Raw genomic sequence first — 25,448 nt, 5'->3', positions numbered from 1 at the left:
GCTAGAGACGGAGCAGCAGGGAACTACGGGGGGCGATGGTACCGACGTAAGATGCTATTTATATTACGCACTACAACATCTACAGTATTCATCTAACCTCCAAGCGAAGGCAGAGAAGTTAATTGGCAGCTGTAACATGGAGCAAGGTAACCAATAACCACCCCCCCACACACGGTGTGATGAGGTTTTGTAGCCTACATGGATGGAGACCCAGCACCATTAACATTATATAGAGAAGTACAGTAGCATGGCATTACACAGTAGTATATCTGCCCTTTTGATGTTGATGATTTTGTTAATGTTACAGCCTTGCCCCAGCTTGCCCCTCTATACCCCCTGCTCCCTCCTGTCTTTTCTGTGAGCTTCAACCACATGTGCTTCCCTTCACAGCTGCACGCAAGCACCATCAATAATTACAGCTCTGTGGTTGTAGTGCTCTGGTGGGAGGACTTTGGTACCTGGGTAGGGGATGCATCACATCCCATACCTATAAGCCTACTACTAGGCAGGGCAAACCCGTTTAGGTGATTTCTGCTATATCACCCAAATAAATAAATCACAGCACGTTTTTGGACTGATTAAGTACAATACTGTCTTGTTTTGTATGCTTTGTACAAAATAATAAAACGCAGAACTACAGGATGTTTCTTAACATAACTCTTTATTAACTAGCTACAACTGCATGTTCGCCTATCTCCAACCACGATCAACTGGCCATGACCTAACAGTCTGGGTGGTCTTAACCAATCACCGCACAGTAGGATACGGCGGTAAAATGCATCCAATTATAATTCGGTATGTATTCACATATGAATATTACAAATACCATCGGAAATTAATGCTGAAAGTTACATTTGTATTCCTAAAACTTAAGTTGAAAATAATGCTGTAGCTGCTTCCTGTTGACAATACATTTTGACAAATAGCCCAATGTAAAAACACAGTTTTAAAGTGTCCAAATGAATAACCAATATGCAGAAACAGTAGTACACTACATGACCAAATGTATGTGAACACCTGCACGTCGAACATCTCATTCCAAAAATCATGGGCATTAATATGGAGTTGGTCCCCCTTTGCGGCTATAAAGGCCTCCACTCTCTGGGAAGGCTTTCCCTAGATGTTGGAACATTGCTGCAGGGACTTGCTTCCATTCAGCCATAAGAGCATTAATGAGCTCGGGCACTGATGTTGGGCGGTTAGGCCTGGTTTGCAGTCGGTGTTCCAGTTCACCCAAAAGGTGTTTGATGGGGTTGAGGTCAGGGCTCTGTGCAGGCCAGTCAAGTTGTTCCACACCGATCTCAACAAACCATTTCTGTATGGACCTCGCTTTGTGCACAGGGTCATTGTCATGCTGAAACAGGAAAGGGCCAAACTGTTGCTACAAATTTGGAAGCACAGAATCGTCAAGAATGTCATTGTATGCTGTAGCGTTAAGATTTCTGAACTGGAATTAAGGGTTCAAGCCCGAACCATGAAAAACAGCCTCCTCCACCAAACTTTACAGTTGGCACTGTGCATTCAGGCAGGTAGCGTTCTCCTGGCATCAGCCAAACCCCGATTCGTTAGTCTGACTTCCAGATGGTGAAGCGTGATTAATCACTCCAGAGAACGCATTTCCACTGCTCCAGATTCCAATGGCGGCGAGCTTTACACCACTCCAGCTGACGCTTGGCACATCATGATCTTAGGCTTGTGTGTGGCAGCTCGGCCATGGAAACCCATTTCATGAAGCTCGACAAACAGTTTGTGTGCTGACGTTGCTTCCAGAGGCAGTTTGGAACTCGGTAGTGAGTGTTGCAACCAAGGACAGACAATTTTTATGCGCTAGGCGCTTCAGCACTCGGCGGTCCGGTTCTGTGAGCTTCTGTGGCCTACCACTTAGCAGCTGAGCCATTGTTGCTCTTAGACGTTTCCACTTCACAATAACAGCACTTACAGTTGACCGGGGCAGTTTTAGCAGGGCTGAAATGTGACAAACTGATTTGTTGGAAAGGTGTCATTCTATGACGGTGCCACGTTGAAAGTCTGAGCTCTTCAGTAAGGCCATTCTACTGCCAATGTTTTGTCTATGGAGATTGCATGACTGTGCTCGATTTTATACACCTGTCAGCAACGGATGTGGCTGAAATAGCCAAATCCACTCATTTGAAGAGTAGTTCCCATATTTTTGTATATATAGTGTATTTCTGTCTGTAATAAAGGCCTCTTTTGAGGAAAAACTCATTCTGATTGGCTGGGCCAGGCTCCACAGTGGGTGGGCCTATGCCCTCACATGGCTGCACCCCTATCCAGTCATGTGAAATTCATAGATTAGGGCATAATCAATCTATTTCAATTGACTGATTTCCTTATATGAACTGTAATTCAGTAAAATCTTTTAAATTGTTGCATTTATATTTTTGTTCTGTGTATATATATACTTTTTTTGATGAATCACTATTATCGATATCACGCTGAAATAAATAGAATAAGGGGCAAACGTTTGAGACAGAAAGTCCCAACTTCGACAGACAAGTATCTAATTCTCGCTGAAGTTTCTAGCCACATCTATTAGCTAGCTAGCTGGGAAGGGCTCATCAGGACAAATGACTGACTAAACCAAATCCGTTCGTCTCCACTCTACTCTCGCTGTGTGACATACGTCAGCAATTTGGGCACCAGGTGTGTCCGTATAGCCTCTCCCTCATTAGTCACTCTAGCATGGTGGTGGAAAATGGTGTTTCATAAAGAATGTATTAATATTTTCCCCACCTTGTCGCCATTGAATCTAGTTCAGGAGGAAATCGAAGCCTTTGCAGCCTGAATGGAGAATGTTTTATGTACGAACCGGTCCGTGGGGGATACGAGTGGATAGCCAGCTGCATGCATTCCCTTTGGACGGTAAGATGAAACCACTCAACATCACCATCTGCCGGCCTTTGGACCAGTGTGAGGTAGTAACACAAACTGCCCACATTAGGAAAATTACCGCAATATAAAATCATTTAGCATGATTCTATGTTGCCTACTCACAAACTATTGCAACAATGACATATTTGAGAGTTAACATTTTTTCTCAAACACAATGTAACCGGGCCGCTCTAGACTAGAGCCTCCATAGTGTCTGTGCAGCAGCCTGAACATTTGACATCCCTGTACTACTGCAGTCCTGTCAACCCTACCCTGCCCAAGTTAACTACAGTACATGCCACATCTCAAACATAAACTTCAGTAATGCCACCTTTGCATTATGATAATGCCTCCATAAATGTATTCAATGTGGCCTCCAACACACAGATATGATTCGATGTAGGCCAAACAATAATTCATAACTAGATTTTACAATGATAAAATAACAATGCATATTTTATACAGTATTTTAGATGCAATAACAATACATATTGTATACAGTATGTTCTATACCTCATCTACCTTAATCTAGCAGCCACATCCTCTTGGGGATAGTCTGATTTGATTAGAATAGCTTTTGGTATGAGAGCTGCAGTGACCAGAGAGGCCATAAAATACCCGATTTACCTTAGCTGGCCCCAGACTCAGCGACAAGGAGAGCAAGCACCTGCATACTCTAATTCATTTAGTTGACATGGCACAGTATATTACACTTTGCTGTGTGGTTGTTTTGTTACTGCCCAATGTTTTGTTACAGCATTTGCATGTGTGTTAGGCAGCAGTAGGGCTATTTTATCCATTGTTCAACACTGCGTCATTACAGTACATTGTTTTATTCCAGACACCAGAGACATCTAGCTGGTCCTCTTTTATTCAATTAGGAGGAGGTGGCTCTCATGGCAGGCAGACTAACTTGAGTAAGTCCATTAACCTCTGGCTGAGTTCACCAATCTCCAGCTGAACGAGCGCTGATGGCAAATCACACAGAGCTCTTGACAGCCAACAAAACGCTGCAGCACTGTTAACCTAATCCATAATACGCCCAAAACATTTTCAGGAGTTTTTTGGTGTGGACGTGGGCTTGGAATGACTCAAGTGTTTATTTCTCAATATGTAAAGTAGACAATGTATGTATTTTCTTTATGAATGCATGCTATACATACTATATCTGCACATAATATGTATGCACTGTATGTATATTTGTACACGTACAGTGGTAGTACACTGTATAAAATCCATATACAGTATTTACATGCATAGTGACAATGAGAAGAGACCAATAACGTTGGTCAACTTTCACAGGGCACAGAATTTCCCCACAGTGAGAAACTGCTAGGAAGAGCTTTGAAGCTCTCCAATCTCCCCACTGCACCTCTGGCCCCTCCACCTCACTGAGTACTAAAGCCATGCACAACAATGTGCTTGAAATACTAATGAGCATTAATTAAAGCTACGGCTAAAGCCTTGCCACCCTCAATTAGGAATCAACAGGACTCGGATGTTTCCCGAATGGACGTGTTTGCTGGAGTTATTTTAATTATGTGTGGTATCTTCTGCTATCCCTTACTGCCAGGGACAATATCACATACCAACTGCCTTTTGTTTCGGGAGTTTTCTGGTGCAATGCTTCTCAGTCTAGAAACCTGCAATTAATACTAGACTAGGTTTTCTATCGCTTTTATTCTTCTGACTTGACCTTTTAGAATTCATTGCATTCTGTGCAAGCTTGGGAAATAATTCTCCGCCTCACTGACTTTAATATTCTCTCTGGCACCATGCTTTTATTGCCACCTTTTAATTCTTGGCTGTAAATATCAGAACATAACACAGATGAAAAACAATCATTTTTATTTTTGATTACAGAGAACTTTAACTGTTGAAATAATAGGTATGCAGTAAAGGCGCTCCAGGAAGAAGATTCTTGTCTACGCACAACATCCTTAATAACTCAAAATATTTAAAATATCCTAAATATCCTCTATTGTACTTGCTTTTTTTCACCAAATTATTTTCTTACGTTGTTTTAATAAATACTGTAGAATGTGATGGATGAGAGTGAATGGGGTCTTAAAGCAGTGCTACATATTGGTTGGCTGCCTGAAGGTTGGCTGCCTGAAGGTTGGCTGCCTGAAGACAGATGGAGTGAGCTGTTTCAGAGATTCTAAATAGGATGCCACCCATGCTGGGAGAATTCAGTCACTAGGGTTGCTGGGCAGGAAGGTTTCCCTCCCTTGGGCTTTGGCTCTTTATATACACTGTGTGTGTGTGTGTGTGTGTGTGTGTGTGTGTGTGTGTGTGTGTGTGTGTGTGTGTGTGTGTGTGTGTGTGTGTGTGTGTGTAGGGCTGGCAATAATCGTATAATCATGTAACCGACAATGATTAACAATAACCGTGAACTAAGGAAAATAACCGTTATAACAATAATTATACTTTATTTTCAAGTGGATATCGTTTACCCAATAGCAGTTTTTCAGTTTTACACGAAAGGGATAAGGTTGGTCATTATAGGAGCAGAATGGCATGGTCAAGAGGAGAGGCTCCAAGTGGTCAAAACCTTTCACTTTTGAGACGGGTGTCACCAAAGCTGTATTGTATTCATTAGGTGTGTCATAGCTCATTTTCAAATATCCATTATGATACATTACGAGCTCAAAACATTTTTAAACAAAAATAAAATGTATGACAATAACAGCGACTATTAGCTTGACAATTCATTGTTACTCAAAATTACATAATCATCACAGCCCTGTATGTGTGTGCGTGTTTGCGCGACAAATATAAGGAAGGTACAATCTATCAAATTTTGTCTAATTTAGTTTTTGGGATTTTGTAAGATGTTGCATAAAAATAAATGTGAATTCAGCTTTAGCCTTATGTACTGTACTGTACAGGCTAATCTATTTAGACTATTCTGGAATGTAAAAAAAATAAAAATTATGCTTCCATTTTTTTAAAGTGGAAAGCTTTACTGGCCCTAACCCAGGAGGATTGCCAACGGTGCAGTCAGCAATGTAAAGCCCGTCTCATTGATTGTCTCTGCCTGGACATGCCCAGACGCTCTCTCTCACACCCTTTGTTCCCAAAGTACCTCCGACCTGACACACCGATTGCTGAAGCCCTAATTATAGTGCCCCACCAGAATGGCTGCTGCCTCTGCTGAAAGCCTGCTAATTTTGAGACCAGCATCTGGCTAATTGTCATGAACTCCGCCTGCTCTCTCCTGTCCTCCCTACTCACCCTAAACCCCTCCCACTCAAAACCGCTCCACGGATTAACATCCAGTGAATATTTTTTTTCTGCTGATGCAAATAGGGATCGGTCCTCAATGCTGACTTGAGTTTCAACCAATGATTTTTATAAATGTTACTGCTGACTACACACGCACGCACACACGCACTCTCTCTCTCTCACACACACATATTGTAGACTTGATTTTTGCAGTTAGAATAGCAACATTGTAAGATATCTCTTCTGTATGTAGTTAGTATGGAATCAGTGTAGGCATGCAGCAGACAGTCTTATAGTGTCAACTTCATTTAAGTCAAAGCAATCTACCTGTTAGATCCAGTGTGTTCGACTCATGTTTCACTCTGAATAATTACAGGTTTATTTGAAAAATAGCAAAGTGTTGGTGTCACCTGAAATGTGTCAAGAACTGTTAACATTGTAAGAAGTTTCAATATGTCATGCTCATACATGTACCAACCCTCTGTGCTCAATGCCATACATGTACCAACCCTCTGTGCTTAATGCCATACATGTACCAACCCTCTGTGCTTAATGCCATACATGTACCAACCCTCTGTGCTTAATGCCATACATGTACCAACCCTCTGTGCTTAATGCCATACATGTACCAACCCTCTGTGTTTAATGCCATACATGTACCAACCCTCTGTGTTTAATGCCATACATGTACCAACCCTCTGTGTTTAATGCCATACATGTACCAACCCTCTGTGCTTAATGCCATACATGTACCAACCCTCTGTGTTTAATGCCATACATGTACCAACCCTCTGTGCTTAATGCCATACATGTACTAACCCTCTGTGCTCAATGCCATACATGTAACTAACCCTCTGTGCTCAATGCCATACATGTAACTAACCCTCTGTGCTTAATGCCATACATGTACCAACCCTCTGTGCTTAATGCCATACATGTAACTAACCCTCTGTGCTCAATGCCATACATGTAACCCTCTGTGCTCAATGCCATACATGTACTTTGAATAAACAAAATAGATTTCAGAATTTGTTACATTCATCCATGGACATCCATATTTTTACGAATAAATCCGAAATTCCCTTTGATTTTAAAGAATAAAAAAGTGATCTGTAATGAAATGGTGACTTTCACAATGCTATTTGAATGACCACCAGAAAACCAGGTCAGTGAAAGGTCAACAGTCCTTGATTAATTAGCATGTCACACTGGGCCTGTAGTTAGATCCTCAGCTTTGCTAACAGGAGGCCTCGCCTCTTCCAGCCCGTGCTGTGACATTTCCTATGAGGGACACTAACCGGATTGAAAGTGTCCTCCCCTGCCTGCTTTTCTAGCCCATTTATGCCTGATTTGGCAAAGAAAGATAGACCTCAAAAACATTCTGTTCATCATACACTTTCCATGGAACTGGGCCTGTCATGGAAAAATCCCAGTACAGTACGTTCCTCATAAATTAGCTGACTATTTTTAATGACACCCAGTTTTGTATTCTCCTCCGTATACAGGAGCTTACGTAGCTCTTTTTGATTTCCCTTGAAGAATCCATTTACTTCCTGTATCGAAGTTTTGGCTGCACCTGGCCGTGCAACTCAGATTGATTATCATCACTTACCTGGCTTAAGTCCAGTCTGCATCCGTAACAAATCAACAAATTTGGGTCAGACCTTTTGTCTCGATACAGTGTGACAAACTCAGCATTGCTTACTCCGAGACATCAGGCATCAATTACAAATCTACATTTGGCCATCCGGACTGGCTTCTGTTATCTTTGATGTTTAAGACGACAGACAAGCATTCTGCCAAATCCTTACTCAGCTCCTAAAACTGCATGAGAAACTTTTCTCCGGTAAATACCTATCTTTCCATGTCATTGGACATGAATCATTTCCATTTCAACTCATACTCATATCACCACCTAAGAGAAACTTCTCAACAAGACATTAATTCTCACTGTATTTTTGTGCATTCAAATTGCCATCGATTAAAATGCAATTGTGTTTGTTGTCCGTAGTTTATGCCTGCCCATACCATAACCCCACCGCCATCATGGGGCACTTTGTTCACAACGTTAAACATAGCAAACCGCTCGTACACACAACGCCATACAAGTAGTCTGCGGATGTGAGGCCGGTTGGACGTACTGTCAAATTCTCAAAAATAACATTGGAGGCGGTTTATGGTAGAGAAATTACCATTCAATTCTTTGGAAACAGCTCTGGTGGACATTCCTGCAGTCAGCATGCCAATTGCACACTTGAGACATCTGTGGCATTGTGTTGTACGACAAAACTGCACATTTTAGAGTGGCCTTTTATTGTCCCCAGGACAAGGTGCACCTGTGTAATGATCATACTGTTTATTCAGCTTCATGATATGCCACACCTGTCAGGTGGATGGATTATCTTGACAAAGGAGAAATGCTCACTAACAGGGATGTTAACAAATGTACACAAAATGTGAGAGAAATATGTTTTTTGTGCGGATTGAAAATGTCTGGGATATTTTATTTCAGCTCATGAAACATGAAACCAACACTTAACATGTTGCGTTTATATTTTTGTTCAGTGTAGCTGGAGCTTTTAGAGTTAAGAAGTGACATGGCTTGTCTACCTGCCTAAGATATCTCTGTCTGTGGAACAGAATGTGATGGGAGAAAACCACATACTGTATATGGAGAGATGGCCACGTCACAAAATACAGGTAGTAAGACAGTTATTACAATTCAATAGCAGTGGTAGTTATTACAAAAAGCAGTGGCCACACCAAAGGAACTTTGTTTTATAAATACTGAACCACAGCAAGGTAGCCTACATCTTAAGTATATACTTCCAAAAAATTGTTTGGAAGCAAGGACTTAGGCCCCAATAACTTTAACTGAAATGAGAGGGCTGTAAGATTGCACAGGGGTGTTTGCATGGTTGACATGTATTCTGGCTCGGATGGTGCAATCACAGCAGGAGACCTTGGATTACAGTCCATTTGGATTACAGAGGTGTTGCCGCTTCATAAATGACATTCAACTGCAACGACACGTTGCTTTCTCCCCTCGTCATTACCAGTGTTGCCCCTCATCGTTATTGGCGTCTGTGTTGCCATTGTGTGTGGCGAGTGCTGTCATGGTGGTGTAGTGGTTGGCTGTGGGGCGGCCTGCTCTGTGTTTGATCCCAGTCGGGGTACCCCCACGCTCTGAGGGTGACCACTGCGGTCCATCTGGCTGGGGCTTTAATCAGCACCTCCCCTCAGAGCGGGGAATCATTCTCCTGCCTGGCCCCAGCCCTTCGCTGTGCTGCCTGCCTGCCTCAGAGCACTGGAGCCCTTCTAACATGCCCACGCTGCACATTTCGTCTTTCTAAATGTCACTTCATGGTTTACTGCTCCTCCTTATGATGCTAGTAGGAAAGCGAGTGCACAATGCTAGCCTAACTCTGCAGTATTTTAGTTTAACAGCATATATCCTTGTCGAAGAGCTTCACCTTGTGTGTTGTAGTAGCTGTGTTTTATTAAACAAGAAAACCCCTTGTTTAGATAGGCGTAGACCTATGTTTGATCAAATGCAATGCATTAATAAATGATGTTGTGTTTCTACACTGTAGCTATGAAAGGAATGAATACAGCCCTCTGAATCAGGTGTGTTTTTCTGTGGCTACAACAAAAGTGTGTGGTGTTGGGGGCACTTGAGGATGTAGGTTGCCATTTATTGAGATTACTCATGTACTGGAGGCAGCTCTAGCTGGTATAGCCACAAAGTCATAAAATCTGATGTTAAACCCAACCCTAACCACACTGCTAACCCTTATGCCTAACCCTTACCTTCAATTAAGATCAAAAAGCACATTTTTGTTTTCATTATTTTTTATTTTGTAGCTGGCCCATCCAGTGGAAACCGCTCCGTTCTGCCTCCAGGGCAAGACTCATGACAATAAACGTCAACCTGCCTCGAGGACTGGAGTTGGGAAACACTGCTCTAAAAAAACAAGCCCCCCCCCACCCATCCCACACACGCGCACATGCTCTTTCTCAGGAGGATAGAGAACGAGATAAGGAGAGTAAAGAAATGGAGAATGGAGAGCGCAGCAGAGAAGAATACCTTAAGGAATAATTACCATACATAAATACGCTTTTCTCCTGCTTTAAATTGGGTTATTTTAGAGTCTTGTCACTGATGTTCTAGGAAGACTCCATGGTAACACATTTAAACCTGAATGCTGCTGTTAGAAAGGATGAATTATTAATGGCTTGGAAAACTAGTAGGGATGATGCTTTCCCAGGGCTGTGAAGAGAACCGCTATGTGTCTAAGGAAGTAATGCCTGGCCTCGCAGGTCTTCCTCAGTAATGTACACGTCAGGCACATATCATTTATTCATGACCGCAGCAGTCACTCTCTAGCTCCCAAACAATTAGTAAATCAATAAAAGGGATGTGCTAAAAAAAGATGTCAAGATTCAGCCACAGCCTATTGCTCAGGTGTTGGCTACATTTATTACTTCACCAACGGTCAGTAAGCTGTGAGCTATGCATTCTTGAATCTCTACTCTTAAGATGGAGGCCCGATACTGATTTGCTCTTGAATAGCAGGTGCATCCATTTGACTGCCATTTTTTTTGTTTTATATTCTTATGCATCATAATGTGCAATGCAATTTTGAATAAAATTAAAAGGCATTTTTTTCTAATATCGACACTTCAATTGTATGTCTTGAAAAGGTTGAATGTGTCTTTTGTGAGGAGATAATCTTGACTAGAGCGTCATTGTTATTTTTATTAAAGATGGAATCCGCAGGTCATGGGCGCCCCCATTCCACCCCACTTCTTGTGTTGTGTTTTGGGATTTTGAGCCCAGTCAGCTAAGAGAGATTACAATAGTAAACTACACTGGTCAGTGGGGCTCAAGCTGGGTAATGCCTCCTTTGTTATGGTTGGTGGTGTGGCCCATGTTTATGCTGCTGGAACTGAGTGTACGGAAACAGTTGACTGAGATTGGCATAAAGCTGTGTCTGTTTTCCCCAATACCCTTTCACCGTTCCACTCTAATTAACAGTAACATTCATTACTGTGTGTACACAGACGAGAGTAAACCTCGCTCTCAGGCAATAAAGACAACACAATTACATTTTTTCTCTCCAAACTTTTCAACATTGTTCCTTTTCTAATTACTCTGTTAACAGCCGTGAAATAACTGTGATTAGACATGAAACAATGGCTACAGTAAGCATACCGGTAAATAAAAGTGGCTCTAAAATGAAATGTCGGTTTAATCAACACAATATAACTGCTCTTGGGGGTTGTAAGAGGAAAAAGCAGTAATGTTTGCTATTAAAGTTTGTGGTTTCAAACTATTGTAAGTTGTTAAGAACTGTGACATAACAGTCAAACTACAATTTCTGTTCTCAAAGTCTTGGTTTGCAAACTATCATCATAATTGTATTCTGTGTTTCTCTAGTCTTCAAACGCCTCTACGGGTGAAATCACAGACTTACTTCCAGGTCAGGCTGCCTGTATTCAGAAAGCTGACCCTTCCGCTAAGTGTTATGGATGACAACCACCTCCCCCTGTATATCTATCTGGACCTTCAGCACCATGGACAGTGACATTGCTAGCGAAACATGCTAATGTGATCACACTTAAATGTACTCGGAGGACAAGTTACACAATAGGGTGGCTGGGTATTAAAAGACAGCCCCTGGAGGAGGCACTGTGAAGGAGTAGAGAGAGAGGGCGAGAGAGAGAGTGGGCCACCTGTCCTCTGCGGGGCACACAGTGCTGTGGTCGGCCCTGCCTCCCCTCTGGCTTAGGGAAGCTTTTTGTCTGGCTGGAGACACCTGCTCCACTCAGCGGTGACGGCTCCCAGCGGGACACTGGCTCAGCTGCTGCTCACCAGGCCCCCCTTGCAGCACTGCCCCCGTCTCAGTGTGGCACTGCCAGCCTACCCTCCCGGCCCTGCCTGCCACGCAGGAACACAGTACAGTAGCTACCACAGCCGGCTCCGAAATCAATTATGATGACATTGACTTGACACGATCAGTGTGATTGGCATTCATTGGACAGTTACTGGGTTCTTTACAAGAAGCTGACAAAGCATACCCTATACCACACAGGCCACCTGACCCAACAGTTTCTTTATGGGCGTAATTAGCATGTAGTAAGCATGTAACTATTCAAGTAGCTCAGCATATTCTCGAACAGCCTTATTGTTCGGTTCTGACTTAGAATATGTGGACAACTATAAATACCTAGGTGTCTGGCTAGACTGTAAACTCTCATTCCAGACTCACATTAAGCATTTCCAATCCAAAGTTAAATCTAGAATCGGCTTCCTATTTCACAACAAAGCCTCCTTCACTCATGCTGCCAAACATACCCTCGTAAAACTGACTATCCTACCGATCCTTGACTTCGGCGATGTCATTTACAAAATAGCCTCCAACACACTACTCAGCAAATTGGATGCAGTCGATCATAGTGCCATCCGTTTTGTCACCAAAGCCCCATATACTACCCACCACTGCGACCTGTATGCTCTCGTTGGCTGGTCCTCACTACATATTCGTCGCCAAACCCACTGGCTCCAAGTCATCTCTAAGTCTTTGCTAGGTAAAGCTCCGCCTTATCTCAGCTCACTGGTCACCATAGCAACACCCACCCGTTGCACGCGCTCCAGCAGGTATATTTCACTGGTCATCCCCAAAGCCAACACCCCTTTGGCCGCCTTTCCTTCCAGTTCTCTGCTGCCAATGACTGGAACGAATTGCAAAAATCACAGAAGTTGGAGACTTATATCTCCCTCACTAACTTTAAGCATCAGCTGTCAGAGCAGCTTACCGATCGCTGCAGCTGTACACAGCCCATCTGTAAATAGCCCATCTATCTACCTACCTCATCCACATATTTGTTTTTGTTTTTCTACTCTTTTGCACCCCAGTATTTCTATTTGCACATCCTCATCTGCACATATCACTCCAGTGTAAATTGCTAAATTGTAATTACTTCACTACTATTGGCCTATTTATTGCCTTACCTTCTTACTTCATTTGCACACACTGTATACAGATATTTCTATTGTGTTATTGACTGTATGTTTGTTTATCCCATGTCTAACTCTCTGTTGTTTTTGTCGCACTGCTTTGCTTTATCTTGGCCAGGTCGCAGTTGTAAATGAGAACTTGTTCTCAATTGGCCTACTTGGTTAAATAAAGGTGAAATAAGAAAATAATAATAATAATAAAAATTGTGGACACACACTACAATAATCTATGATAAGATGTTCCACAGCCTATATGTAGTTAACCGCTGTGCCGCAGTTGAGATGGGCTGTAGTTCTGCAGCTGTATGCAGATGACCGCTGATTGACCTGCAGGAGAAATAGCACTTTTCTACCTAAAACTGAAGAGAGCTCTGCCAAATCGCATTAACCTAGCCACATATGATTGAGCAAGGTTCTGGTACCTCTGCTGAAAAAGGAAGCATTCCTTTATTTTCAGACAACCACACACTGAGTGATTGTGTGTCTTGGCTCTTTCTTACTCATACTGCTCTTTTAAAAAAATAATCTAAATCCGATGAACCCATATGGTTCAATGAATCATGTTGGTATTGACATGTTATGAATTGAGATCTTCATTCAGTTCAATATTGGTCACTAACACTCAATATTGGTCCAAATCCACCATTAAACAAATCCTGGTTATTTCTTAATTTCATTATTCACCGATAGTAAATCCTAAAATTATGCGCCTGTAAGTTAATCAATATCAATCTATGGCCTTTGTATCTGAGATATGATTTTGTGTCGCAGTTAGGCGGGGGATTCTACCTACTTGGCACAGTGCGCTGCCTCTCTCAGAGATGATACATGCCTCTGTATATTGCACCTGTTTGTGTAACAGCAAAGGCAGACTTGTGGAGCTTAAATTAACTAATTTCCTGGGGTAAATTAACCAGAGAAACACTGCAATCAGGGAAGGAGGAAGTGATGGAAGCGGCAGATGGAAAGAGCTAATCATTGTTGTGAAATAGAGATGACCCTTACAATCTATGGGGTGCCAATATGCCTTTGCCAACTGCTGTACAATTCCCTCTACTCGTCTTGCTTCTGTTTGTTGTGACAATGCCTTAAATGAGTTAAGGTAAATCTAACCTTTTTTTTTTTTACTGAAGAATGGAGTTACCAAAGAAAGCACAGCGTTTTATGAAAAACAACAGCTGCATGACGACAGTAATCAGGGGCTCACAAATGAACGGCATTCAAAACAGACAGTTAAGAAATCTTAATTTATTCCTCACCCATATATGCCTCTGACTACTATCCATGCTGAACTTCTTGGACCATTCATAGCAACCAATATGGCTGCTATTCTGAATGGCGTGTTCTCCTCCCAGTCTATGTTGGCTGGATCCATTGGTTCTGATAGAAAACTCAGTAGAGTTCTAGAACATGTTAGACATCCTTTTAAACACAATGTTCTCTAGCTCACCTAGAGCCTGACAAATGGCTGCCTGGACTACAGGGACATTGTTCTAGACTGTAGCCATTTAGCAAGCTTTGTATTTTGCTTTATTACTTTGCTATACTGGATTCCCTTGAAATATATTTGAAGGTGTTCAGTATCATACCAGTATAATAACAACTTTTTATTATAGCTTTTGATTTCCTTTTGTCAATCGTTCTGTTTTGATTTCATACTGAAGCATAGCCATACAGTGGTATTACACAGCTCACACCGTAAGACAGCTCAGACATCAAGAGCTAAACATTTTGGTCTCTGGTATCATATTATTATGCCTTGCATCCACCAAAAGAATAAAACAATCCAGCTCTCCAAGAGCAAAGCCTCAACAATCTTCCAGCACATTTATCTAATGTATGCAAATGATCTAGCTGTGCTTAATGAAGGTACCATTAATCATTGTAACGATGGTCAGTTTTAACCAGGGTAATCAGAATCCCAGACACGCCTCATATATTCTGATTTACATACAACTCATGTATTCACATTTATTTTAACAGGAAGTAGCATCGTATTTGTGCATTTTCGGGATCACATAGAAACAGGGTCTGCGTTTACTCTGATCATAGCTTTAGAACTGTCTGCCTACTCAGTCAGATATAATGAAAATGAATACAAACATCCACATCAAGTTCTTTAGCTAACCCAAATGCAAAATACTTTCACGTGTTGCAATTAAAAGGCTTATAAGAGTTGATTTAATAACTTGCCATAACCTCACTATCTATTATTACAATTTACTATTACATTTTCATTTCAGAAGAAATTAAGGCACTGTGTGGTACTATTGTTATATGTGAAAGAGAAATTACAGCATCAATCTACTTGTCATATGCAATTTAAGTTTATATTTCCTCAGCAGTATAACTACTGGGATTCTTTACAGGTAGCTAGATAGCATGACTGTGTATGCGGAAATAGTGTGTGAGTGAATCAGACGGTTCTGCCAGGTGAATAAGAATATTAAGTCTTTATGGATGACCAAACATTTCCTCTGCATTCGCGTACAGTCAACAGCAGACCTCAATGCTGTCAGCATTACAACGATTTCTGCTAAATTCAGGAAAGCTCTAGGGTGGGAAGCTGAGCCTGTTTGAAGGGAAGCCGAATGAGAGCCCATCACAGATTAGACACCCACAGTTTCATGTAGATTTAATGCACCAAGTAAGGGATTTTCTCTCAACGTTTTCCAGTGAGGGTTTTCTCATGCCTCTCTTCCCCTTGAACTACACTACATTATAAACAGCACATACTGTAGACTCACGTTCTAACAATAAGGAGGAAGACTGGAATAAATGATCTAAAAGACCAGACTTAATGTAGGTGCATTGCTGCTACCTCTTCTCATTACGCACATCATTTAACTGTTAATATATCGTTATGGTTTAACTTCAGGTTGACTTAGTTGCCACTAAAAGCCACCATCTTCATTACATAAAGAAATCAGATCAGTACCCTGTCTAAACAAATGTTAGAAAAAGTAAAACTATTGAACTACACTATATCCATACTTGTATATTCTGTCCATACAGAGCATCAGGTATTAAAGATAACATTTATGTTTTACTGTATTTCATAATTGTAGCAAGGTTTCATTGTTCTTGCAGTAGCCCTGTGTATTAAGTTGCCGCACATCACATCTGGCAGTTACGAGTGTCAACATGGTGAATGTAGTAATGTAGTAATGTAGTAATGTACACAACCCCACACTTTTCAATGAAAAACTATTACCTGACGCCATATTACATACTCATTTCCATATTCTAATTTGATCTGTTTCAGATAATAAAAAATGGTTTAAAAATAAATTGTTTATAAATATTGCAGTAACTATGTCCATGCACATAACAGATAAGCTTACACACATACAAAATGCACATCGAGATGCAGGCATTGGCAAACTACGCACACAGTGAGGCTGCTACACTGAATTCATACACGCTGAAAATTCACTCTGCCGCTCTTACTCCCAAGATAACGGACTGATTGACAGAGGGTTAAATAAGGCAGAGTAGGCGGATATTATTGAGCACACACAAGCATGTAAATAGCTGCTAATACAATTCCTGGGGATAGTCATCTTCCTAAATTGATCTATTCTCTACTGCTCTCTCTCGCTTTGTCTTTTTCCTCCTGTTAGTGTTTTAAGAGTGAGATATTTCTGTCTATCCTCTTACCAAAAGTGACCTGGACCCCATCTGGGTGGATGGGAGATCCCTGGGAAATAGCGGCGAGAGCCTCTCAGGGACGGAGCCGTCAGCAGTGGCTAGTCCCGAGAGCTGGGGGTACCGCACCATCATCTTGAGATGCTGCTCACAGAGTGCACGCTCACACACAGATAGAGAGAGGGGGAGAGGGAGAGAAAGGAAGAACAGAAACGGAAGGTAGGAAGGACAGAAACAGAATGGCAAAGGATAGCGGGAGTGAGGAGACGAAAGAAGAGAGGGGGGAAGAGGAGGGCAATCACAGTACACTATGCACTCACACACAAGCTTGTGTGTATATGCACACACACCCACACACAAGCACACAATCATACGCTCATACACATATGCACGTACACACATTTTGAGCCCAAGATGGGCGATTCCTCAAGCAAGCTTAGCATTGATAGCTACCTTGCTTTGGGTAAATTAGGGGAAATAAAACAGTGGTCACATAAAAACAGCCAGCCACCTAGCATCCCATTTGTTACTGCAAGCAAGAATGAGTGAGAAGCGTAGTGATCCTTTTCTACTACCAACCATCGAGCTTGGCTAATAGGCTAAGCTTTGGTCATTAATCAACCCTGCGTCTTTACACTTAAACCATGAGCACAGAAATGTACACACACAATAATACACAACACAGAATGGTAGGCAGCACATACACTGGGGAGGTGAGAAGAAACAAAGCCAATTTCTTTACCTCATTGCTCAACAAAGCAGCGTTGAGAGTTCGGCTGATTTCGAACATCTTGTAGTCAATGCTTTTTTTCGTCCTTTTCTTATTTTCTAAGGGCTCTCCTTCAGTTATTGTCTCCCTCTTTCTACTGGAAATGGGAGTCAGTCCCAAGAAAAAATAAATAAAAAATAAATCAATTAAAAAACGGGGAAAAAATCCTCTATAATATCTGTTTAGTGTCAGATTTTTGTCCCCTTTTCCCCTTTTTTGGTACACCTCTGGTGGATGTGGTACACCTCTGGTGGATGTGGTACACCTCTGGTGTATGTGGCGCTTGTGCCCAGGGTCTCGGCACACGACTGAAGAGTCAATATTTTTTTTATCTCCCCAGTCTGCACATTAAAACAAGCAGTCGGGCTGGCGGGCTTGTTCCCTTATCTGTCCACCGCACACTCGCTCACACAATGCGCTCCGATCCTCACACTGCTCTCTAGCAGATTAGTTTGTCCCAAAACATAGCTCTTAGTTTAAACTCCCTCTCTCTCGCCCTTTCTCTCCCTCTCTCTCTCATTCCATCTCTCTGTGTCGCTCTCTCCCCCCCAACTCGCTCGCTCACGCTCTCATGCAGGCAGCTACAGTTCACTTTGCTACCACAAGGTGGGAAGACTGTTCTAACTACAGCGACGCCACCACATCTGCCTGTTCTCTCGGTTTCCTGTATGTGTATGAGACACAGGGATCAGGCTCATTCATTCCTTCTCCGCCTAGTCCTCATCTCAATAGGGCTACTTAATAGCAGGATGATGGAACACCACCATAAATATATTGTGTATTCAGTGAATTCCTTTTCAGCATGACAAGTAAAAAATAGCCACATAAAACATGAACATTGGTGTGAGACATGTTATTTGTGATACAGTCACCTGTACCGTCTCTCTTGGGTCAGATTCTTTGGGTTTGCACTGTATGTCATTTACGGCTTGGGATACTACAGTTACTATGTAAAAGCACTTTTATACAACCCAACTATGACAGTAATTCCAGTGTTACTACAGAGCAACATAATATAATTTCCTGTAGATGTATTTCTACTGAATATAATAAACTGCGTGATGATACCGTTCATCAGTTTGGTTTGACTTCATCTTAAAATAGTGAAAAAGTGTCAGTACCTCCACAAGCAGCATGGCTTGTCTGTCTCCAGTGCACTCACTGTATGTACTTTTTTGCCAGGCCCCAGGAGAGGACTGTGGCCAGTTAATAGCAGCCCATTGACACCAGACCATCTGCTGGTATGGACCACAGCCAGGAGAGGACAGAGTCACTGCAAGCAGAGAAGAGAGACAGTCTGCAATTCTCTCCTAATGCTATTAATGTTGTGCATTTGAACGTGTGATTATGTGCATACTTGCATGGATGTAAAAGATAGTTAGAAGGGAGAGAGTAAGAAAGAGTAAGAATATGGCTGAAATCGGCCATACCTAGAGAACAGCTGAGACCATACAGCACTAGTCAATAATACAACTACTAGGTGTTTTTTTTCTATCATGGCCTTATTCTTACATTTACCTCACAAAGGCTGTTACCATGTACAACTGGCTTCTCAAAACAGTCTCTCTGGGGACAGCCAGGCCGCCTGTACTCTGGGATGAGCTGTCACTTGAATCATCCTGTCTGAGGGTTGATTTCTCTGTCAGCTGCCTTTCAAGCCCTCTTCTCTGACCTGCTCAGTCCCAAGTCTCTTGATTGCTGTCGCCATAGTGATAGTCTCTTATGCTGCCTGTTCTTTCCAGTCCCCCATGTCCTGTCTTTTGATTTTGCATGACTTCCTTTTCATTGATGGTGCTTTATATGTTGGAAGTCCCTACATGGTCAAACTAAAAAGGGTTTCCTTGTACCAATACTGTACATGAAGTGTTCCACCGGAAAAGACAGACTAGACGCAATCACTAAGAGAAGTAGCCATGAAAACAGTATAGAGTTTTTTTTTATCATTTCAGTCATGCTATAAATACAAATATTTTAAAATAGTAGCATTGAAAGGAGCATTTGAAAATATATCTTGTGTAGTAGCAAAACCCTTTCCCTGAGGGTTTCCTGTTTTCCTGTTCTGCTATGAGCAGTGTGGAATGGTCTCCTCAAAACATGATCACTAACAACCCATATCAAAAATAGGCATTGAATATCAATGACTGTACAAATACTTTTGTTTCTCGTCTCACAGTAATTTCATTGAACATCAGTCCCAAAATAAATCCAGCACCATGGAGCCCATTAATTGGCTAGAGTTAAGGGATGACATGCCATGAAGGACAGCTATTCAATTTTCTGGAAATATTGCACAGCACAGTTCTTTATAATTTAAGAAATAATAATGCCGCCCTAGTTGTTTAGCTGCCTGTAGCTATCAAATATGATCACAGGGACAACAATCATTGCCCTCCTCCCAGCCTTATTTATTTGTTCCAGTTACACAAAGCTTATAACTTGAAAATAAGCAACAGAAAGTCTATATGCCTCTTGCTCTGGAGTCATATGGCCATTCATTTGATGCAGCTAATCAGGTGTGGCGGTAATAATGAAAAGCAATTGGCTTAATGACATATGCTCCAATTGTCTAGAAAGCCTCTAGCCCAATAATGGACTAAACGAGCCTAACGTTACCATATAGTCCAAGAAATGTACATAATCTCGAGGCAAATTGGCTCTGGCAGCCAAAACAGCCAAATACTTCATCTAAATGTTAATCAATTCTCAATTGCGGTACGGTTCTAGAAACATAATGCACTATACTTTAATTTCACAAATGCAAAATATACACTTACTGTACACTGTTTTAACCGGTTTCAACACAGTTGCAGCTGACCGTATATATATATATATATATATATATATATATATATATATATATATATATATATATTTTTTTTTATAAATGTATTTCTTGCTGATATAAAAGACAAGTTGCTTGTTTCCAAAACTGTACAGCAAGCGATGTGTGTTAACGTTTAGAACAAGTGTCAGGCCTCTTAACGAAACTCTCCTAACCAGAAGATAGTCCTACTATCGTCAATAGGCGCTTAAGGTAGTTAGCATTTATGAATGGGATAGAAATCCTCATGCTTTAAAGCTGCAATATGTAACTTTTTGGGTGACCGGACCAAATTCACATAAATGTGAGTTATAAGTCTGTCACTCAATGAAAGCAAGTTTAAGAAGCGTAGATCTGTTCTATGTGCACTATTTCTATGCTTTCCATGCTTAAGTTTGGTTTTTGCTTCTTTTACTTTTGTACACCAGCTTCAATCAGCTGAAAATGAAGGAAAAAAATGTGGTTAAGGAAAATATATTTCACAGCGGGTTAGATGGTACAATGATACTTTACGCTATACTTACATGTCACAATCTGAAATTAGGCAAACTATTATACATTTTAGCAACCAGGAAATGGCGGAGCGATTTCTGCATAGGACATATTTTATCAATCCGTAGATAATTTAGGGCCATTGGCAACAGCGAGACATTGCATTTCTAAAATCACGATTGAAAATCATGCTACATGTTCAGGCTCTGTAGCATACCATGTTATCTGTTAGCTAAAAAGTTAAGTGGGGAAAGGAGCATACATTGTTAGTGGAGATTTCCAAAATAAGGCTACTTCCACTACCAGAGATTCAAAAATTAAAACATTTATTTCTTGGACCCAAACACATCAAATAAACAACCAACTTAAAACAAACATACCTTCTCAGAAAACTTTTGACTATACAACTCAACAACAGCATGGTTGTGTTCACACCAACAGACTAGTAGTGCAATGACATAGCTCATGAACTACAGGACAAAAGTTCTCATCTGAGAACAGGTCAGAGGTGAGTTTATACCGTTTTACATGTTTCATCAGTAATTAGAGTCCCAGGGAAAATACTGACCCAAATGATGGTTCTTACCCTTTCACACTAAACTACTACTCATTTGACCATCATTCTTATAAATGGTTAATATGTTCAGGTCCTTTTAGTTGACACCATGTGTATACATGCGTTGGGTAAATAAAATTGAGTTCTACATTTTCAAAGAGATTTCTATAATTTATCTTAAAATGTAATGCTCTACTTGAGGCTTGCACCTGCTTTTGACTTGCTTAGGTCAACCCCAATGGGTCGTCACAAAGTTATAAACTCCGCCCATTTCTATAATTTATCTTCTTAAAATTAAATTGTAAACCTAACCCTAACCTTAACCACGCTGCTAACTCTTATGCCTAACCCTAACCTTAAATGAAGACCACAAAGCAAATAGTTGTTGTAGGCTTGTAGCCAATTTTGACTTTGTGGCTGAGGAATCTGACTGTGGAAGCTAGTGGAAACCATCCAACTCCCTCCCACCTGTCCTTATCCCTAGACTGCGTTGCCGTGGCAACACTCAGCCAGCGTTGTGCGCTGGTGTGTTGTGCAAAAATGGAAAGGAAGATGGAGGAGAACATGAGAGACGTCGACGCTGGTGTGTAAATAGTAGTGCTACCTACCTCCTATAGTACCTATATTCAAGTGCATGAGAGTGCATAGCAGGTTGCTGCACATTTAGTTATGAATGAGTCTGGACTGCTGCATCAATCACCTAGACCGACACAACATCGTTTGTAAACATCACTTTGCTAGTTAGCTAAGTAAGCTTGTTACTAGCGAACGACGTTACTTTGTTAGGTAACGTTAACCTTCTAGTTAGCTAGCTACCTGATATACATAATACTAGCTAGTAGCATGAAAATGTTCAGCAAATTGAAGTGTTTGCCGTAAACACTCTGCCTGGACAGGCTACTTGCCATGCATCTAATGTGCGGGATTTGCTATGTGACTGTGAGTTTAGCAGCTAACGTTAGCTAGTTAGCTAGTGCTAGCTCTGGTCCAGGGCGTCGTTCTGCTGTACTCTCAACCGAACGACGTACAGGACCAGAGCTAGCAAATACTAGCTGTCTTGCAGCAACTGGCTGTGGCAAGTAGCACAGCCATAAATGTAATGTAAATGTAAGTAGCTGTGTTAGACACAAGAAGTAGTGGTTCCCTATATATCTATAGTAATAGCATGGCAATGGCTACACGTCATTGTACGGGTTTTAATTAGGTGTGCTTTGCTTTATAAACTGGTCATACTTATTATTATTATTATTCCGCTGGAATCTCTAGTACCAAAACCGTAAACACCATAACAACTTTAACCTTTAACTGGCACACCAATAAAAAAAAATATCTGAAAAATTATTGTGTTTAGCCTCAAAATAGGTTTATTTGACAATGTAAAACACAATACAACCCACATGTGGATAATGCATTTAAAATCATTGAGGATGACACCAAAACTTTGAAAACTTATTTTCATTGTGGTCTTCTTAAATAAACGTTTAAAACATTTACAAACAACATAGTAGACCTAGGCTTTAAAGTAGACCTAGCCTAATAGGCATACCTTGCCTTATAAGCATACACATTTAACACATAACAAAACAAAGGACAGGATGACATTGTCATAACCATAGGGTATGACTCCCTCAGTATATCCGCGATCTCAGGCTCCTAAACTGAGTTAGATTATGGTTTGTTGATGGTGATGCCAGATATAGGCTAGAAATGAATAATTTTTGTGTGCATGACTTTTATAGAAACTTAAACTTTGATAAATAATGCATCGCAAACATCTCAACCAGCATTATTTAGTATTGGAATTTTTTTAATCATCAAAAAAAGGATACATTAATTTACATCTTGTCTGCTTAATTTACTTATAATGGAAGATGGGCCTAGTTAAATGAGGACTGATGATCTGAATAAATATGATACATGTAAATGAATGCGTTTACAGTTCATATGCTTAGAATAACAATAACATTTCATGTACTGAATGATATTATAAAAATTTTGAAGATAACAGGCAGACAGTTAATAAGGATCCCATAACAATATTTTTCTATTGTCCAAAATCATATCTAGCGTTGGCTTAATATGGCGGTACCCAATTAGCCCAGCGTCGTCCGGGTTAGGGTGTGGCTGGGGTAGGCCGTCATTGTAAATAAGAATTCGTTCCCCTTAACAGGCAGCTAATTTTGCAATATTTTATCATCTCAACCAATGCCATTTATTAAAATGATCATGTGGTTTTCATTATCGGACTCCCATATATTTTTAAAACACCCATCCAAAGATGGTTGAAAATCAGGAAGTGAAAATACCCCAACCAGAAGCCATGGATTACAGGCAACATTCGCACTGAGCTAAAGGATAGAGCCGCCGCTTTCAAGGTGCGGGACTCTAACCTGGCAGGGCTTGCAAACTATTACAGACTACAAAGGGAAGCACAGCCACGAGCTGCCCAGTGACACGAGCCTACCAGACGAGCTAAATCACTTCTATGCTTGCTTCGAGGCAAGCAACACTGAGGCATGCATGAGAGCATCAGCTGTTCCGGACGACTGTGTGATCACACTCTCCGTAGCCGATGTGAGTAAGACCTTTAAACAGGTCAACATACACAAGGCTGCGGGGCCAGACGGATTACCAAGACGTGTGCTCTGGGCATGTGCTGACCAACTGGCAGGTGTCTTCACTGACATTTTCAACATGTCCCTGATTGAGTCTGTAATACCAACATCTTTCAAGCAGACCACCATAGTCCCTGTGCCCAAGAACACGAAGGCAAGCTGCCTAAATGACTACAGACCCGTAGCACTCACATCTGTAGCCATGAAGTGCTTTGAAAGGCTGGTAATGGCTCACATAAACACCATTATCCCAGAAACCCTAGACCCACTCCAATTTGCATACTGCCCAAACATATCCACAGATGATGCAATCTCTATTGCACTCCACACTGCCCTTTCCCACCTGGACAAAATGAACACCTATGTGAGAATGCTATTCATTGACTACAGCTCAGCATTCAACACCATAGTACCCTCAAACCTCATCACTAAGCTAAGGAACCTGGGACTAAACATCTCCCTCTGCAACTGGATCCTGGACTTCCTGACGGGCCGCCCCCAGGTGGTGAGGGTAGGTAGCAACACATCTGCCACACTGATCCTCAACACTGGAGCTCCCCAGGGGTGCGTGCTCACTCCCCTCCTGTACTCGCTGTTCACCCACGACTGCATGGCCAGGCACGACTCCAACACCATCATTAAGTTTGCAGACGACACAACAGTGGTAGGCCTGATCACCGACAACGACGAGACAGCCTATAGGGAGGAGGTCAGAGACCTGGCTGGGTGGTGCCAGAATAACAACCTATCCCTCAACGTAACCAATGCTAAGGAGATGATTGTGGACTACAGGAAAAAGAGCACCGAGCACGCCCCCATTCTCATCGACGGGGCTGCAGTGGAGCAGGTTGAGAGCTTCAAGTTCCTTGGTGTCCACATCAACAACAAACTAGAATGGTCCAAACACACCAAGACAGTCGTGAAGAGGGCACGACAAAGCCTATTCCCTCTCAGGAAACTAAAAAGATTTGGCATGGGTCCTCAGATCCTCAAAAGGTTCTACAGCTGCAACATCGAGAGCATCCTGACCGGTTACATCACTGCCTGGTACGGCAATTGCTCGGCCTCCGACCGCAAGGCACTTCGGAGGGTAGTGCGTACGGCCCAGTACATCACTGGGGCAAAGCTGCCTGCCCTCCAGGACCTCTACACCAGGCGGTATCAGAGGAAGGCCTTACAAATTGTCAAAGACTCCAGCCACCCCAGTCATAGACTGTTCTCTCTACTACTGCATGGCAAGCGGTACTGGAGTGGCAAGTCTAGGACAAAAAGGCTTCTCAACAGTTTTTACCCCCAAGCCATTAAGACTCCTGAACAGGTAACCAAATGGTTACCCGGACTATTTGCATTGTGTGGCCCCCCAACCCCTCTTTTACGCTGCTGCTACTCTTTGTTTATCATGTATG

The 25,448-nt window shown here is 41.7% G+C and overlaps 2 protein-coding genes across 8 annotated transcripts in view; one reads left to right on the top strand and one right to left on the bottom strand.

Annotated features, from left to right (window-relative positions):
• The window catches only part of elavl4 (ELAV like neuron-specific RNA binding protein 4), a 72,126-nt gene extending 54,053 nt beyond the window's left edge, over positions 1-18,073 (bottom strand). For 2 of the 7 annotated variants that reach the window (XM_014216623.2, XM_014216624.2), the window contains exon 1: positions 16,802-17,046. In XM_014216623.2, coding sequence (XP_014072098.2) covers positions 16,802-16,924 — 123 coding nt within the window. In that variant the 5' untranslated portion in view covers positions 16,925-17,046. Of the gene's footprint in view, positions 1-16,801; positions 17,047-17,531 lie in introns of those variants that run through there. The other 5 variants (XM_014216626.2, XM_014216631.2, XM_014216627.2 and 2 more) reach the window with 5 other exon arrangements.
• A 3,872-nt stretch (positions 18,074-21,945) lies between these two features.
• The window catches only part of LOC106613892 (cytosolic carboxypeptidase 6), a 402,565-nt gene continuing 399,062 nt past the window's right edge, over positions 21,946-25,448 (top strand). The window contains exon 1 of the mRNA XM_045687571.1: positions 21,946-22,010. Coding sequence (XP_045543527.1) covers positions 21,968-22,010 — 43 coding nt within the window. The 5' untranslated portion in view covers positions 21,946-21,967. The remainder of the gene's footprint in view (positions 22,011-25,448) is intronic.

This window comes from Salmo salar, chromosome ssa10 (genome assembly GCF_905237065.1).
Source record: "Salmo salar chromosome ssa10, Ssal_v3.1, whole genome shotgun sequence".
Lineage (NCBI taxonomy): Eukaryota > Metazoa > Chordata > Actinopteri > Salmoniformes > Salmonidae > Salmo > Salmo salar.
Note: the sequence above shows the minus strand (reverse complement) of the source record. Positions and strands in the feature narration are given on the sequence as shown.